Here is a 15,846-nt window from a genome sequence, read left to right as displayed (position 1 = left end):
TATGGAGTATCTAACAGGATTATCAGTCAAATTGAATTACCCCAGCAAGGCTCCATCATAATGTGCCTTAGCATATCCACCGGCTGATATATCACTCAATGGAGTGAATCTCATCCCACCTGAGCAACACTTACACAAACACACACACACAGAGAAAGAGATTAATTTAACCATCTAGATGGTTTTATTCACTCTGAGAAACCTGCATGGTCAGTCTGTTCCATCATTTAGTTACCAGCGCAGCACAAAATGTGAAGTGTTTGGGTGGGTGACTAAATGGATTGTATTTCCGGATGGTGTGTCAATAGGAGAGGACATCTTCCTAAGACCAGCGCTGCTGACTCAGCTCTTATGTCAATTACCATGTCCTTTGTGCACAATATTGCTGGCTGGCATCTCTTATGATACATACTGTAATTTACTTAGAGAAGATGGTGGAGCATTATTGTAACAGCTCATATTTGGGATTTTACATGTGCAACAGGAACAGATAAGACTGTCTTCTGAAAAATGAAAAAATCTAAAGGCGCACGCATAGACAGGAGGAATGACAGTTCAATTATGTATATTCCATACTGCAGTGGTTCTCAAAGTGGGGTCCGGGGACCCCCAGGGGTCCTTGAGGGGGTTACAGGGGGTCCCCACTCCCAAGCTAAATTAGTTAATAAAGCATAAAAATGAGTTTAACCACTTTTAAACCTATATACATAGCCGATCTTCAAGCCTTGTGGGCTTGTAGATCTACAAGCTCTGAGCTTGTAGATCTGTTATTGTCTCCACCGGAGGCGGAGAGTATGTTTTCGCTTCGTCCCGCCGTGTGTTCACCTCCCTCCTAGCCAAGCTAACATTGGTCAAGCTCCACGTGACACGTGTCAATATGTTGACACCAATGCCTTTGATTGGCTAGAGGGACGCATGACGAAATAAAATCCTATAAATAGGTGTGTCACTTTAAAAAAACATGTTTTTGAAGTGAGGTAAGACAGGATCAATCAGTCTTGATTGGAACAGTACCTTCCAGTACAAATCACCCGTCCGTGCGTGTGTGTCCCTCTGAGAACACCTAACATTGGTCAAGCAAAGGCGCAGAAGGCCAAAGCTAAGAAAGCATACTCATCTACAACAGTAACACAGAAGAGGACTATAGAGTTGAATTGATCCCACAACAAGGCCGAAGTCTTAATACTGTAACAATTGGCCACCTTGATCAAATACATTATGTAGCACTAGAGAAAACTGACATAGATCAAACACACCAATCAACTGCTGAAACTGTTCAAGACAATGAAGATGAAGAAGACAGACAAGCATTTGAACAAACCAGTCAATTACGACGACTCCCATATGACACATTGCTTCAAGAACATTTTTTAGATGCAGACACTACATATTCAGTCGCCCCTGCAGAACACCAAAAACCACGCGCATTCTACCAAGACGACCCGTTCTACCAAGACGACCCGTGCTATTAAAATAGCACGGGTCTGCTGGCGGAGACTTGTGCTCCGAGGAGCACATTTTCTAGTTTTAAAATATTTTTGAAACATTTTAACACAAATTTTATATGGGGGTCCCTGTCACAAAACTGTTTCTTATGTGGGTCCGCGGCAAATACATATTAATTTAGGGGTCGTAGACATGAAAAAGTTATGATATACTGTATATTCATAGTTCATATATAAATATCTCTTTATTCCCCTCCTCCCTTTCTTTCCGTCCATCCGTCCTCCCTTCCTCCCTTAGTGCTGGAGTGGGCCGCACAGGCTGCTTCATCGTGATCGACGCCATGACGGAGCGCATCAAGCAGGAGAAGGCCATGGACATCTACGGCCACGTGACGCTGATGCGCTCCCAGAGGAACTACATGGTCCAGACGGAGGACCAGTACGTGTTCATCCACGACGCCCTGATGGAGGCGGTGGCGTGCGGCAACACGGAGGTCCCCGCCAGGAGCCTGTTCTCCTACATCCAGAGGCTGACGCAGGTGGAGCCGGGAGAGAACGTCACCGGCATGGAGCTGGAGTTCAAGGTGAGGAAGGATTTATATATATATATATATATAGGGTTAGGGTATATATAATATATATATATAATTTTTAAAGCAAACAATTTTAACTCAAATCTTTGCTTCGGGGGGGGGGGGGGGGGGGGTCGGTCCCTGGAACCTATTTTGAGATGGGGGGGGGGTCCGCGGCCAAATAAATATAATTTTGGGGGTCCTTGACATGAAAAAGTTTTGTTCCAGGGACCCCAGAAGCAAAGATTTTAGTTAAAAATGTTGTTTAAAAATATATATATATTTAAAGATTTGCAAAAAAAATCACGATAAAAAGAAATGGCAGATCTACAAGCTCGAAGCGCGGCACTCTGCTATTTTTGAATAGCCCACAAGTATAAAATAATGACTGTGATTATTATTGTTGATTACCTTTCGATCAATCTGGGATCCCAAGTCAAATAAAAAGGAAAAACAGCACCCCCAGCGTTTTTCACTTCTGTTCTTGAGAGATTACCTTTCGATTAATCGAATAATCGAGAAGCGCTTTTTTATATATGGTTTATAAAAATATATATATACCGCTGTAGTAGTAGTAGGTCGGAGAGGCTATATAACAGATCTATTATTCTTTGTTATAGTGAAAAATAGTGAAAACAGCAAGTTCGATTTACACTATTTTAGATTTTGATATAGATTTTATTTTTTACTTTGCGCCTATAATGACATGCCTAAATTATAGATTGTTTATTAATGGATTATTTTATTAAATGATCTATTATCGATTATTTTCATAATGGACTAAATCAATTAGTTATATTAACTGTTGCAGCCCTAGAAGAATTCTGCCCAAGGTCCCAGAACAGAGTTATTTAATTCTGGTCCTTTGTCTCCATTTAGACAGCAAGTACCATGACCAATTAGTACATGCCCCAACCAATTTTTTTAATTTTATTTTATTGGCCCCCCTGGTGGGCCCCTGCTTTGAAAACGTGTATTCTAGGTGGTCTCCCTGTGGACCAGGTGGTCTCCCCGTGGAACCAAAACAGTAGATGGTTTTACATTCTAAATGTTCTCGGGTTGACATCGCAAACAAACCCAAGTAGAATGAGAATGATTGGAATCTACAGCAGCACCACCACAGGCACGGAGCCAGTGGTGGAAAGTAACTAAGTACATTTACTTAAGTACTGTACTTAAGTACAATTTTGAGGAATTTGTACTTTACTTGAGTATTTCCAATTTCCAATATTTTTACTTCTACTCCACTACATGTCAGAGGCAAATATTGTACTTTTACTCCACTACAATTATTTGAAAACTTTAGTTACTAGTTACTTTTCAGATAAACTATGATATAATGAAACATACATTAACCACTTTAGCCCTATTTTATACATAGGCTATTTGAAAATAGCAGATCTACAAGCTCACAACGCGTCGCATCGCGACGCGTTGTGAGCTTGTAGATCGGCTATTTTCAAATATTTAGTACTTTTACTTTTGGTACTTTAAGTACATTTTTATGCCAATACTTTTGTACTTTTACTCAAGTACATTTTTAATTCTGGACTTTTACTTGTAACAGAGTATTTTTATATTGCAGTATTGGTACTTTGACTTAAGTAAAGAATTTGAGTACTTTTTCCACCACTGCACGGAGCTGAAGGTGAAAGTGAAAGTGGGGAGGAGGAGGGACCTCCTCGGAGTTATAGGGTTTCCTTCATGCTACAGTGTCATGGTAAAGCATTCCTTATGCTAATGGGAACGCTCTCTTCCACAAAGACAAAACCACCAGCGTTCCCTGAATGATTTGCCCGGCCTTAGAGTGATGCGGACCAGATGTCATGGTTATCTCGGGCCCGAACACTTACTGGAGATTGTGGGGCAACATTTGAGATACAGTAGGTTTTTTTTTATCGTCAATAAAAGGGCAAGCGACGCAATTTTGCATTAACCCATTAAGACCTGAGGCCCATTCTACAAATGTCTTCTAAATCCCAACAGTTTTCTGAAACACTTACAGTAACTTTTTCATGTCAAAATTATATGTATTTGGCCGTGGACCCCCATCTCAAAATATTTAGTTCCAGGGACCCCCCCCCCCAGAAGCAAATATTTGATTTACAAATGTTCGCTTTATATATTCAAAGATTTGCACGAATGTTCATGATTTCCCAAAAATTGCAGATCTATATCTGCTATTTTTGAATAGCCAACATATAAAATAATGGTTAAAGTGGTTAAAATCTAAAATGACAGATGCTTTCGGGTCTTAATGGGTTAAAGTGCAATGTTATGTATCCCTCTGATATAGAGGACAATACAAGTCACACTGAAGCTGGTCTGGTGACTTTTGGGTACCTAATACTCTTTTTTTTGTCACATCGAGCTTCCCTTTTCTTTGCATTGATTGTCCACTTAAACCCTATATATACATCCCCCAGGAGTCTGTACTCTTTATTTCCCCTAGATCAGGTATTTTCACAGAATATTCACTTTTTTGGCCAAATGTTCTCTTATTATGACATGCCCCAGAATAAGGATGCTTGGGTTCAAATGAACAGATGACTAAATGGATATGGGAAGCACTGATGGCGTGAGACAAAAAGTAACTGTATTGTCAAACTCTGTTGATAAGACCAGAAGTAAAACTCAAGCTGACTGACATGAAGACCACTGTTGTTGATACTGGAAGCTGCATCAAGAGGACCCCAGTGAACTAGAGAACTTGTGGTCGGTGTGGGATTTCTCTCCGAGCCAGTGTGTAAGAGAATAGGGGACTGATGTTTCTCCCACAGCGTTCTAATAGCCACCGATGGGCCCCGGTCTGGGTTCGTGAGACCCCATTGTTCCCTCGGAGTCTGCGGTTTCACTCTGCCCTCATTCTCCCTTGTTCTGCCGTTCTCTTTTCACCCGCGTCAACCCGTGGTCAGAGGCTATTTTCTGTTCATTTGTATATGCGCGTGTGTGTGTGCGTGTGTGTGTGTGTGTGTGTGTGTGTGTGTGTGTGTGTGTGTGTGTGTGTGTGTGTGTGTGTGTGTGTGTGTGTGTGTGTGTGTGTGTGTGTGTGTGTGTGTGTGTGTGTGTGTGTGTGTGTGTCTATCGTTGCTGTCGGGCAGAAACCTTGCATCTCCATATTTCAACTTTTCATGTTTTCTCGTAAATTATTGCCTCATAGTGTCACAAAAGTAGCAAAAATAGCCGATCTACAAGCTCTACTTTTGAACTTTTTGTAAGTGAAAGTGAAGGTAGTTAAATATGTCAGTGGCTTTTATAAATATTGAACCAATGAAAATTATTAACAAGAGCTTCTACTGTACATTGCATCCATAGGAACACAAGTTCCTTTTCCCATTTCCTGAAAATTACAGTTTGGACATACAAGGTTTCCACTCGACAACAATGACATGCGTGTGTACATACGTGCATGTACTGTATGTGCGCGCGTGTGTGTGTGTGTGTGTGTGTGTGTGTGTGTGTGTGTGTGTGTGTGTGTGTGTGTGTGTGTGTGTGTGTGTGTGTGTGTGTGTGTGTGTGTGTGTGTGTGTGTGTGTGTGTGTGTGTGTGTGTGTGTGTTCTGGGGGTTTTCGCTGATGCAGGATCAACTCTGGTTCACATATGTGCGTCGAGACAGTGTGGGGCCTTGTGGTTTCCTTAGCCCCCTTTCTCCTCTCCCTCTCCCCAGTTTCCTCTTCCTCTTTCCCCTTTGCCTGTTACACCCCCCCCCCCCCCCCAAACCCACCACCCACCACCACCAAAACCCCCACCAGTATCCCCCATACTTCTGCCCCGTACCTCCTCCCAGCCCCTTCCCTCCTGGTTCAGTTTATTCAATTGAAGTTCTTTCAGGCGTTTGACTTGGACCCGGCCCAGACTGTCTGTTGTCCGGTACGAACAACAACAACCCGGGCCTGAGGTTAAATACGTTGGAATATGGGTTCAGAATATTTAAACAGCCTTAAGTGATGTTAGTGTTACTGACATGGATGCCAGGTCATGATCACGTCCCATTCTGACTCTTTCTGAGATCCATAAAGGTTCATCATTTTGTCTCGTATGTTGATGTATGTCAATCCTTCCTTACTTCCTTCCTCACTTCCTTTCTTCATAATATCCTTCCTTCTCTCCACCAATTCCCCCTCCCAATTTTCTCTTTCTTTCTTTCTTTCTTTCGTCTTTCTTTCTTTCTTTCTTTCTTTCTTTCTTTCTTTCTTTCTTTCTTTCTTTCTTTCTTTCTTCCCTCTTCCTCTCTATCCCTCCTTCCCTTCCATCCACCCCTCTCACTACCCTTCATGCTTCCTTCGCTGACCTTATATAACCAGTGATGTCTCCTCCATCCTAGCGTCTGGCCAGTGCCAAGGCCCACACCTCGCGGTTCGTCAGTGCCAACCTCCCATGTAACAAGTTCAAGAACCGGCTGGTCAACATCATGCCCTATGAAACCACACGTGTCTGCCTACAGCCAATCAGAGGAGTGGAGGGATCCGACTATATCAACGCCAGCTTTATCGATGGATACAGGTATGGTAGGCCGGGGACAATTATTACATAATCGAGATAATGGCAATTACTTTAATCGTCAGAATCGTTTCCATTCATTTGTATAAATCTAAATGAAAAAATTAAAAGAAATCATAAATATTCAAAGAATTTCTAAACTAGCGGAAATAGCAGATCTACAGCTTGTGGGTCGACTATTTTCACTATTTTCAAATATTTTTTAAAGAATACAATTATTAAATATTATGGTCTGTTTTGGCCCTACTTTATTTATTTTGATTATTTTGGCATCGGCCATTGTTGAATTATTTGTTATATCTGCCCTGTGCAATTCAGTGTCAAAAACACAATCTCATTATTAAGCTTGTTAAAGATAGTTTTTCTCGCTGCGTTGCTGTCTTGTTTCCTTCGACGTCTGTGTAAACACACTATCAAGTTCGCCAGCCTTAATATATGTACATATTGTTTGCCTCATAAATGCTTACATTATTGTGTATTATTTATTTATGATCAATTCACGATATATTGAGCGTTGAATGTATTAATATTCTTTTAAGTCTACTTAAAATGAGTAAATTATTTAAACACCTGCATCTTCTCATGCGCACCGGGAGCGCACTCGCCTATTAGTTTGTTTGGGCCAGTGCGCTCAGTGCTTAATTTTCAAACGCACCCATAATTAACTCATTCCCTGACAGACTTATTTCTGGCTGTGTTTGCCCACTGCCAGCGATTTTTATAACTTTAGTCACAATTTACTCACAATAATTTTTCTTCATTATGATCGCAGGTCCAATCGTTTCTAAACACACAGGCGTTCCGTGCACGCCGCTCAGACAACAAACATTCCGATCGGGGCGGAGTCCTTCTCCTCCAGCCAAGCGTAAAAACACCATGTTTCGCTATGTGAACGGAAAACTCACTTACTTTTTCACCTCGCCACAGACCTCGCTAAATCCCTTATGATCGCGTGTTCAACTGTTTGTAGACACACAGGGTAGTTGTGTGAGTGGCCCAGAGAAGAAATTTTCAATCGGCGACATTCCATTTTGCAGTAGTAGCAGTTTCAAAACAGCGTTTCTAAACAGCATTCCACGGCGGAGAAAGGCAAAGCCGAGAAAAGACCGTTTTAGAGGGGGACTTAAACAGGAATCAGGCGGAAACGAAAATCTTCGATTGACGTCATTTCCGTATCCGGGTGTGCTACAATGAAATGTGTCACTTCGAGAGATGAAGGACCGTGAGATCTTTTTTTTTTTTATTCTTTTGCAAAATTTAGTTTTTTACGTCAGTGGCAGATTTGGTAATTGGAAAAAATAACGTTTTTTTACGTCAGTGGCAGTGATTGAGTTAAGTAGAAACGTGCGCTCCTCAGAGCGCAGAACTCCGCCAGGCCGGCTTCGCTACCCACTGTTCCCTAATCCATGTACTGTTCAGTACATGGATTGTGAGCTTACCCCATTAAGACCTGAGTCCGATTCTACAAATGCCTTCTAAATCAGTAGTTCTGAAACTTGTTTTCATTTTCCAAAATGTTATATCTGCTATTTTTGAATAGCCAACGCTAACATCTAAAATGACTAAAATTACTGCTTTCCCGTTTTTAATGGATTAAACCCCCCAGGCATCAACTATAACCATCATAATGTTTTACCACATGAACCACATTACTTTCAAACATGAATATCGAAATACGATGATTGAATGTAATATCAGAAAGGTATTTATTATTATTACATTAACTGTGTGTGTGTGTGTGTGTGTGTGTGTGTGTGTGTGTGTGTGTGTGTGTGTGTGTGTGTGTGTGTGTGTGTGTGTGTGTGTGTGTGTGTCTGTGCGTGTGCGCGTGTGTGTGTGTGTGTGTGTGTGTAGGCAGCAGAAGGCCTACATCGCCACCCAGGGTCCGCTGGCTGAGACCACCGAGGACTACTGGAGGATGCTGTGGGAACACAACTCCACCATCGTAGTCATGCTAACCAAACTGAGAGAGATGGGACGGGTATGGACACACACACACACACACACACACACACACACACACACACACACACACACACACACACACTCAAACACTTATTCAAAGTGAAATCGTCCTTTTAGGGCAGTGGTTGGTTCTACATTGTCATGTCATGGATGCTCAAATTGAATGTATTTGATGTATTTGGCCGCAGATCCCCATCTGAAAAGATGTTGTGCCAGGAACCCTCATAACATTTATGCAAATCTTGTGAATCCTCTATTTTGAGGGTTTGAACTTTTCCACATTTTGCTGGGGACCACCTGGAACCCCCCCAAGGACCATTGTGGGTCCCCAGAACCCTACTTTGAGGGGACAGGATGGCTCCCTCAGTGGGATCTGAACCTCTAACCTCTGTGGTGTTCTGGATATCGTCTCTGTCGGGTGGAAACCTCATATGTCCAAAACCATTACTCTTCAGGATCCAAATTCCAAAATAACAAAAGTAGCAGATCTACGAGCTCGAAACGCGTCACTTCGCGCCGCATTTCGAGCTCGTCGATCTGCTACTTTTGATGCTTTCGTGTGACGCTGTAGTATGATCAAGTAGGGTGTTAATTTAAGAAAAAATATCCATTAAGACCTGAGATAGGATTCTACAAATGTCTTCTAAATCCTAACAGTTTGCTGAAAACCCCTATGTTGCTATAATATCAGTGGTGCTCATGTCAAGGACCCCCAAAATGATAGCCCATGTACAATATTTGGCCGCGGAACCCCATCTGAAAATAATTTGTTCCAGTGACCCCCCCGTCCCCCCCCCGTCCCGTCTCCAGAAGCAAAGATTTGAGTTAAAACATTTCACTTTAAAAAAATATATTAAGATTTGCACACATTTTCACGTTTTTTCCAAAAATAGCAAATCTACAAGCTCATATCTATCAGCTTGTATATCTGCTATTTTTGAACAGCCAAAGAAATCACAAAATGACACATGCTTTCTCGGTCTTAAATGGGTTAAATATGGAGATAAGAGGTTTCTGCTTCTAACAGAGAGCATGTGTTCCTTCTTGCAGGAGAAGTGTCATCAGTACTGGCCTGCAGAGCGCTCAGCTAGGTATCAGTACTTTGTGGTGGACCCCATGGCTGAGTACAACATGCCCCAGTACATCCTCAGAGAGTTCAAAGTCACAGACGCCAGGGTGAGGCAGCAGTGTGTGTGTGTGTGTGTGTGTGTGTGTGTGTGTGTGTGTGTGTTACGTTGTGCATACGTGGTCCTGGTCCCTTGCCCGACACTAGAGCCGGACCGATGCCATAGTTTCGGGTCTGACGCAGATACTGATTTTGGAGAGTCCTAGACCACAGATAACCGATGTTGTGACCGATATTTTGGCAAAAAGTGCAACATTTTCTAATACATTTGAGAAACATTTGTATACAAAATATATATTTTTCAATAAACTCAAATAAACTTGAACGATTTAAGCCCTATTAAAAAAAAAAAAAAATCTAAAGTTTTATTATTGCCAGGTTTAAAGTCGATACATTCGACTGCATAATTGCAGATACCGATGGCGTCAGAAATATATATCAATATATGGGTCTGGCTCTACCTGAGAGATATTTGTATGAAACTGAAGAAAGAACTTTAACTGCAATGTTCTATTACTCCAGGATGGCCAATCACGGACCGTTCGTCAGTTCCAGTTCACTGATTGGCCAGAGCAAGGAGTGCCAAAGTCAGGGGAGGGATTCATTGATTTCATTGGCCAGGTTCACAAAACTAAAGAGCAGTTTGGCCAGGATGGGCCAATCACAGTGCACTGCAGGTAAGTGCTCTAACAAGCGCTCCATCTTGGGTCACTTTTTTACACTTTAAGGGTTAGATTAATTAATTAATTACTTGCATACATGCCACATGTGGCCTAATCATTTCAGCATCTAAAGCCTTAGTTCAGACCAAAGATTTGTGTCAAGGCCCAAGATGAAACAATTTTAAGCCTGATTCATACTTTGTCATATAAGTGATGTGTGCCAAAATTAGCCGACCTATAAGCTCACAACGCGTTGCGTCTGCGGCTATTTTCGCCGTCATACAACGGGAGTGTAAATTCAAACATTAGAACGTTGTAGAGAAAAATCACAGCGAACTGAATTACCCTGAACGGATTTCTATTTCCCTGGTTTCCACCAGCGCCGGAGTGGGGAGAACAGGTGTGTTCATCACCCTCAGCATTGTGCTGGAGAGGATGAGGTACGAGGGAGTGGTGGACATCTTCCAGACCGTCAAGATGCTACGCACCCAGAGACCTGCCACCGTCCAGACAGAGGTCTGCAAAACCTTTTAAAACCACTTGAACCACAGCATGCCTATTCTGGGGCGAACATTCGCCAAAAAATTGCTGATCTACAAGCTCAAAACGCTTGTAGATCAGCAAAAATAGCAGATAGATATAGAAAAATGTTGACTCTTTTTGGACACTATTATGACCTTAAAATGCAAGTTACGATTTTCTACAATATGTTTAAAATGTAGGACAAAATGACACAGCCTCATGCCCCCCCCCCCCTTCTGCTCTGCTCTGATGGACTTGTTTCTCTGTGTTCCCCCTCCAGGACCAGTACCAGTTCTGCTACCGGGCCAGTCTGGAGTATCTGGGAAGCTTTGACCACTATGCAACATAAAACCCTCCAACCACGTCCCAAACCACATCCTACCTAGTGCACTTCTCAAAAGGTCACAAGTGTTTATGAGTCAGTGCACTAGGCAGCAAGCGTGTCCTTTGGAGATTCTGCCCGCCACGTGCGGAAAGTGAAAGGGGACCATCGACTTACCCTATATACCCAGCAAGAGCACCTCTACCTGAGCCATAGTTACCTGCTTGACAAGGGTGCATCCTTCCGCCCTCAGCCCAAACTCACCCATCGGTCAGTCTGAAGAAGCAACTTCCACCACCGCTCAAAAAAATACAGGATGGATGGTATTTGTTTCAGAGCTCCTTTGCGAGCGCGCGGATCGCTTTACATTGTTTGGGTGTGGGACTCATCCCATCCACTACCAGTGTAGCATCACCAACCTAAATACAGGACTCGACTACAGTATTAAAACTGTCACATGAAACTTTGATTTTTTTTCTATCTTGAGACTTCTACAGAAACTTATACCAATCAATGTCATGGAAGCCTCAAGGACTGAGTGAACTTGTGAGCTGTTAAAGCGACTTTTTGAGGGACCTAAATGGCCAATGGGAGGCTGACAACACAGAGCACACAGTATTGAAGAAAATAAAAAATGAAACACACAAAAAGAAGAGAGACACCAAGAAGATGTTTTGTTTGTTTGTTTTGGAAACAGACTCTCGTTTCCTGAGAATGAAGAAGATATTTCTAAAGTAAAAAAAAAAAAAAACACCATTTCAACCTTATGCTTCACAAATATAAGATAAGGGAAATTTGGGAGAAGGTCAAAAGGTACAGTACAGTACGCCACAAAGTAAAAGGTGAATTTAGTTTTTTAGAAATATATAGATCTGTGTCTATTTTGGTTTTTTTGTTTTACTTTTTTTTCATGTTGTTTGTTCTTTTTTTTCTTTTCTTTTTTTTACTGACTTGTGACTTTGTCCCCTCTGACCATACACAGACAACAAGGTCGTGAAATGTTTTCTTTTTTGTATTCCAATGAGGTGTAGCGAGGTTTTTGTAAAGATATATAGTACTGTTTTAAAGTGTACAATCAAAGCCAATTTGAAAATGTTCACTGTTCTATGAACACCACCGTCACCGAGTGTCACTCCTCCTGTAGTCCCTTCTTCCGTTTCTAACGTCTCTTTCCCACAACCTTCCGGAACCCCCTGCAGTTCTGTGATGCTTTTGTGTTTACGTTAACATTATAGCCACAACTACTCCTGAAAGGGGAGCTACTTCATCAAAAACAAAACAAATAGCAAAAATAGGCGATCTACAAAGCAAAGAAATGCCGATCCACAACGCATCGCAATGCGACGTGTTGTGAACTTGTCGATCTGCTATTTTAGAAGGAAGGTTATGAAAGTATAAGTCGTGAGTTCTGGGGTCCCAGAGCTCAGCGTTTAGTACCACCTCCTGAGCAAGGGCCCAAATTAGGTTCTGGGAACCTTATGTGAAACCAAGCTGTAGCGTTATGGAAACACATCCAGAACCCGTGGAATACGGTTCACTTAGTTCTTGTCGTTGAAAAGAGCCATACCTTCTCTTTTCTAACACCCACACAGAGTCGGAGAGACCCGCCACCTCATTTCTATCAGCCCTGTGATGTCATGAAACATGGGTGGCCATTTTGAATTGCCAGGGACCACCAGACGTACAGTGTTAAAACCTGCTGCTACCAAACTTTACACTTTACCCCACCAAGCAGTGCTGTGTGCAGGTCCAGAGAAACCCCACATCCACTTAAAGCCTGAGTTATACTGCGCTTAGTTGCACTCGGGGGTCACGCGGTGCAAAGAGTTCATCTACAAGCTCACAAAGTGTCGCAGCGGGACCCGTCGTGAGCTTGTAGATCTGCTATTTCCGGTGTGCGACGCCCGCACGCAACTAAGTATGAATGAGGCATAACGTATGCACAGAAATGAATAGATCTATGAAAAAATATATAAGTATTTATATGTTGAAATAAGCTTCACAAAGATTTTTTCAAGCAGGGATTGAGAAAGGGGGATTAAAAAAAAACAATGGAGGGTGGGAGAGAGGGTGAAATGATCTTTCTCACTGGAATGCTCACCAATATATGACTCTGTCTGATTCAGTGTGCAATAAGTAGATGTATTATTATATATTTTTGTGTCAAGTCACTAACTGCAGTTGTATGCCATGATGATGATGATAATAATGATTATGTTGACGGTGTATCATTTTTTCAGACACAAGGGTGTTATGAGTGATATGGTATCCGCCACTGTTTTAATTTGTCCAAATAAAGCAGTGGTTCTCAACCTATGGCCCGGGTACCACTGGTGGGCTGCGAAGGTATTGCAGGTGGGCCCCCAAATAATTGGCAAAACACCAAATATGTAATTAAAATCATTTAAAACCCTCAAAGTTTTCTATGTGATACTAATACATGGGAACATAAAGTATACTATGTATACTACACAATCGATTGATTGATCATTAAAAAGACTCTGCCCACCCATCTAAAACTACTGTGTTAAGTGGTCAGATGGGTGGGCCATGAACGCTTTTGGGATTTTCAAGGTGGGCCCTGATCCAGGAAAGGTTGAGAACCACTGAAACAGAGGGATGACCTCAGACCTATATAGGAACTAGACCTTTTATCATGTCACAATGCCAGTAGAGGATGTCATCCCTTAAAGTGTGTCACAGCAACCAATTGAATGATCAAACTCATATTTCAGCAGCATCCAATACGTGTTTTGAGTTTAGATTTCTAGTGCCTTATATTACACGCCTATTTTGATAAATTTACTTTACAAAGGGTTTTTGTGTATTTTACGTTTGTATGCTTGTACTGTATGTATGTGAACTGGAATATCCTTGTATGTTGTGTATAACTATTATGTTACGTTATGTTATGTTATGTGACATGTATGTTTTGTTCAGTGGTTGGCTGCATGGACGATAGGCTGGGTGGTTGTTGTGTTCACAATGTTAAATCAAGCAACAGCATTAATCCTGTTTCATTAAATAAATAAACACATTTTCATGAGACTTCCAACTAGAGATGAAAATAGTGATTTAAAAAAGGCCATCAGCAGGAGACTCCAATTATCTTTGAGAGAGACTGGACGTTTTTAAGTTGTTTGTTACTTTTCCTCCTGGGGCTTTTAGCTCTGTGCAGAACTTCTTTCATGGAGGCTTACGTTTGGCTGCCATGACATTTTGGCCATACAAATAACTTGGGCACTGACTCTGAACTGGCTCAGGCAAGCCACACTTACTCGGCTATGTGGGACTCTATATAAGGTTGAATAGTTGTGGCTTTCTTAGTCAGTTTGAATAAAAGCAAAATGACAAACTTTCTAGGGATGGCTATGTATTCAACCTGAAGACCTGCACCTAAAATCAGTAAAGCTGTTTTTTGATTGTGTCCCTTGTTCTGTTGTCTGTATATTCTTTCCTTTACTGACAAAGGCTGAGGGAGGTTCAGGTGCTATTTTATGTCTCTGCATGGTGACAGAACAGGTTTTAGTTTTTTGTTTGTTTTTGTTTTCATCTTCATTCATGCTTAACCATGTAAGGGATCATTCATAATTGTCCACAATCTTACAGTAACCCTGATGTTTTTTTTTCTTTCTTTTTTTTATATGCATGGTACCACTTTTAAGACGCCCCCTTGGTCACACCTGTTATGGGAAGACTTGCACTTTCTCTCTTTGTACTATGCACTAATATTAATGCCCTGTTATCCCTGATATCCCCCAAAGGAAAAAAATATTAATTTTACTTGAACTAGGTAAAGATGGACCCTATAATGCTCACATGGTTGTGTATATGTAAATAACACAAAACACAGAGTAATCTTTAAAAAAAAAGAAAAAAAAGTCAAATGCATTAATAAATAAATAAACAAAGTAAAGAATAAAATAAAAGTCTAACAGATATAACAGAGTTGTATAATGAGAGGATTCACCTGAAGTCACTGATTATGGCACAGCCGTTAAGTGCAATACATCACATCATGGATATATTGTACCACAAAAGAAAAAAATCACAAGTGTTATATCCCCCCTCCCCCCCCCAACCCAATGTATCATGTGGATGAATAAAACTGGAGTTTATAAATTGTATAAAAGAAATAAAAAAAACATATGGTGTGTTATATGGATCTGTTACCTCCAATTGGTCTGTAAATGTAAGGAGTTTTTTGTTTTGTTCTCTGCTCCGGGTGAAACAAGTGCTTTTTATTTTCTTACATTGGTTCTCGGGGTGTGTGAAACAGAAAAAAAGAAGTCTGTATGGAATTCTGGTCTTTGTCGACACAAGTTTGATTTGTTACAAATAAACTGAAGTGAAATACTTCCTTTGGGTGTCCTTTTAAGCCACAGCACTGCGCAGTACAAATACCATTAGGCCTATAACATAGAATAACAAATACTATGACAATGTGTTTCAATATTATACTGTATTTAAAAAAACTGTACAGTATAAACCAGAAAAGTGTGCTGCTTGGAGCACAGATATCTTCGCCAGGCCGGGTTGCCTACCTAAGGGCTGTGTCAGTCATGGGGTGCTGATTCCAGACACAAGGCAGCTGTGGCGACAAAAAGTCTTTGTATAACAGAATTGTTCATGTTTGTAATGCTCCCTATGGGCAGAAGTGAAAGCAGTTTTGGAGGAGAGCTCTAATAGAGGCTCCACAAAATGCGGTTCCAATTTAGGTATGATTGGATAT

General features: G+C 41.3%; 1 protein-coding gene across 1 annotated transcript in view; it reads left to right on the top strand.

Annotated features, from left to right (window-relative positions):
- LOC308105689 (receptor-type tyrosine-protein phosphatase delta-like) overlaps positions 1–15,471 on the top strand; it is a 135,555-nt gene extending 120,084 nt beyond the window's left edge. The window contains exons 32-38 of the mRNA XM_080456580.1: positions 1,744–2,029; positions 6,342–6,520; positions 8,372–8,498; positions 9,533–9,658; positions 10,131–10,285; positions 10,651–10,786; positions 11,073–15,471. Coding sequence (XP_080312706.1) covers positions 1,744–2,029; positions 6,342–6,520; positions 8,372–8,498; positions 9,533–9,658; positions 10,131–10,285; positions 10,651–10,786; positions 11,073–11,141 — 1,078 coding nt within the window. The 3' untranslated portion in view covers positions 11,142–15,471. The remainder of the gene's footprint in view (positions 1–1,743; positions 2,030–6,341; positions 6,521–8,371; positions 8,499–9,532; positions 9,659–10,130; positions 10,286–10,650; positions 10,787–11,072) is intronic.
- Positions 15,472–15,846: the final 375 nt, after the last annotated feature.

The sequence above is a fragment of the Gymnoscopelus braueri genome, assembly GCF_963280865.1.
Source record: "Gymnoscopelus braueri genome assembly, chromosome: 2".
Classification (NCBI taxonomy): domain Eukaryota; kingdom Metazoa; phylum Chordata; class Actinopteri; order Myctophiformes; family Myctophidae; genus Gymnoscopelus; species Gymnoscopelus braueri.
This window is presented reverse-complemented; position numbering and strand designations above follow the sequence as displayed.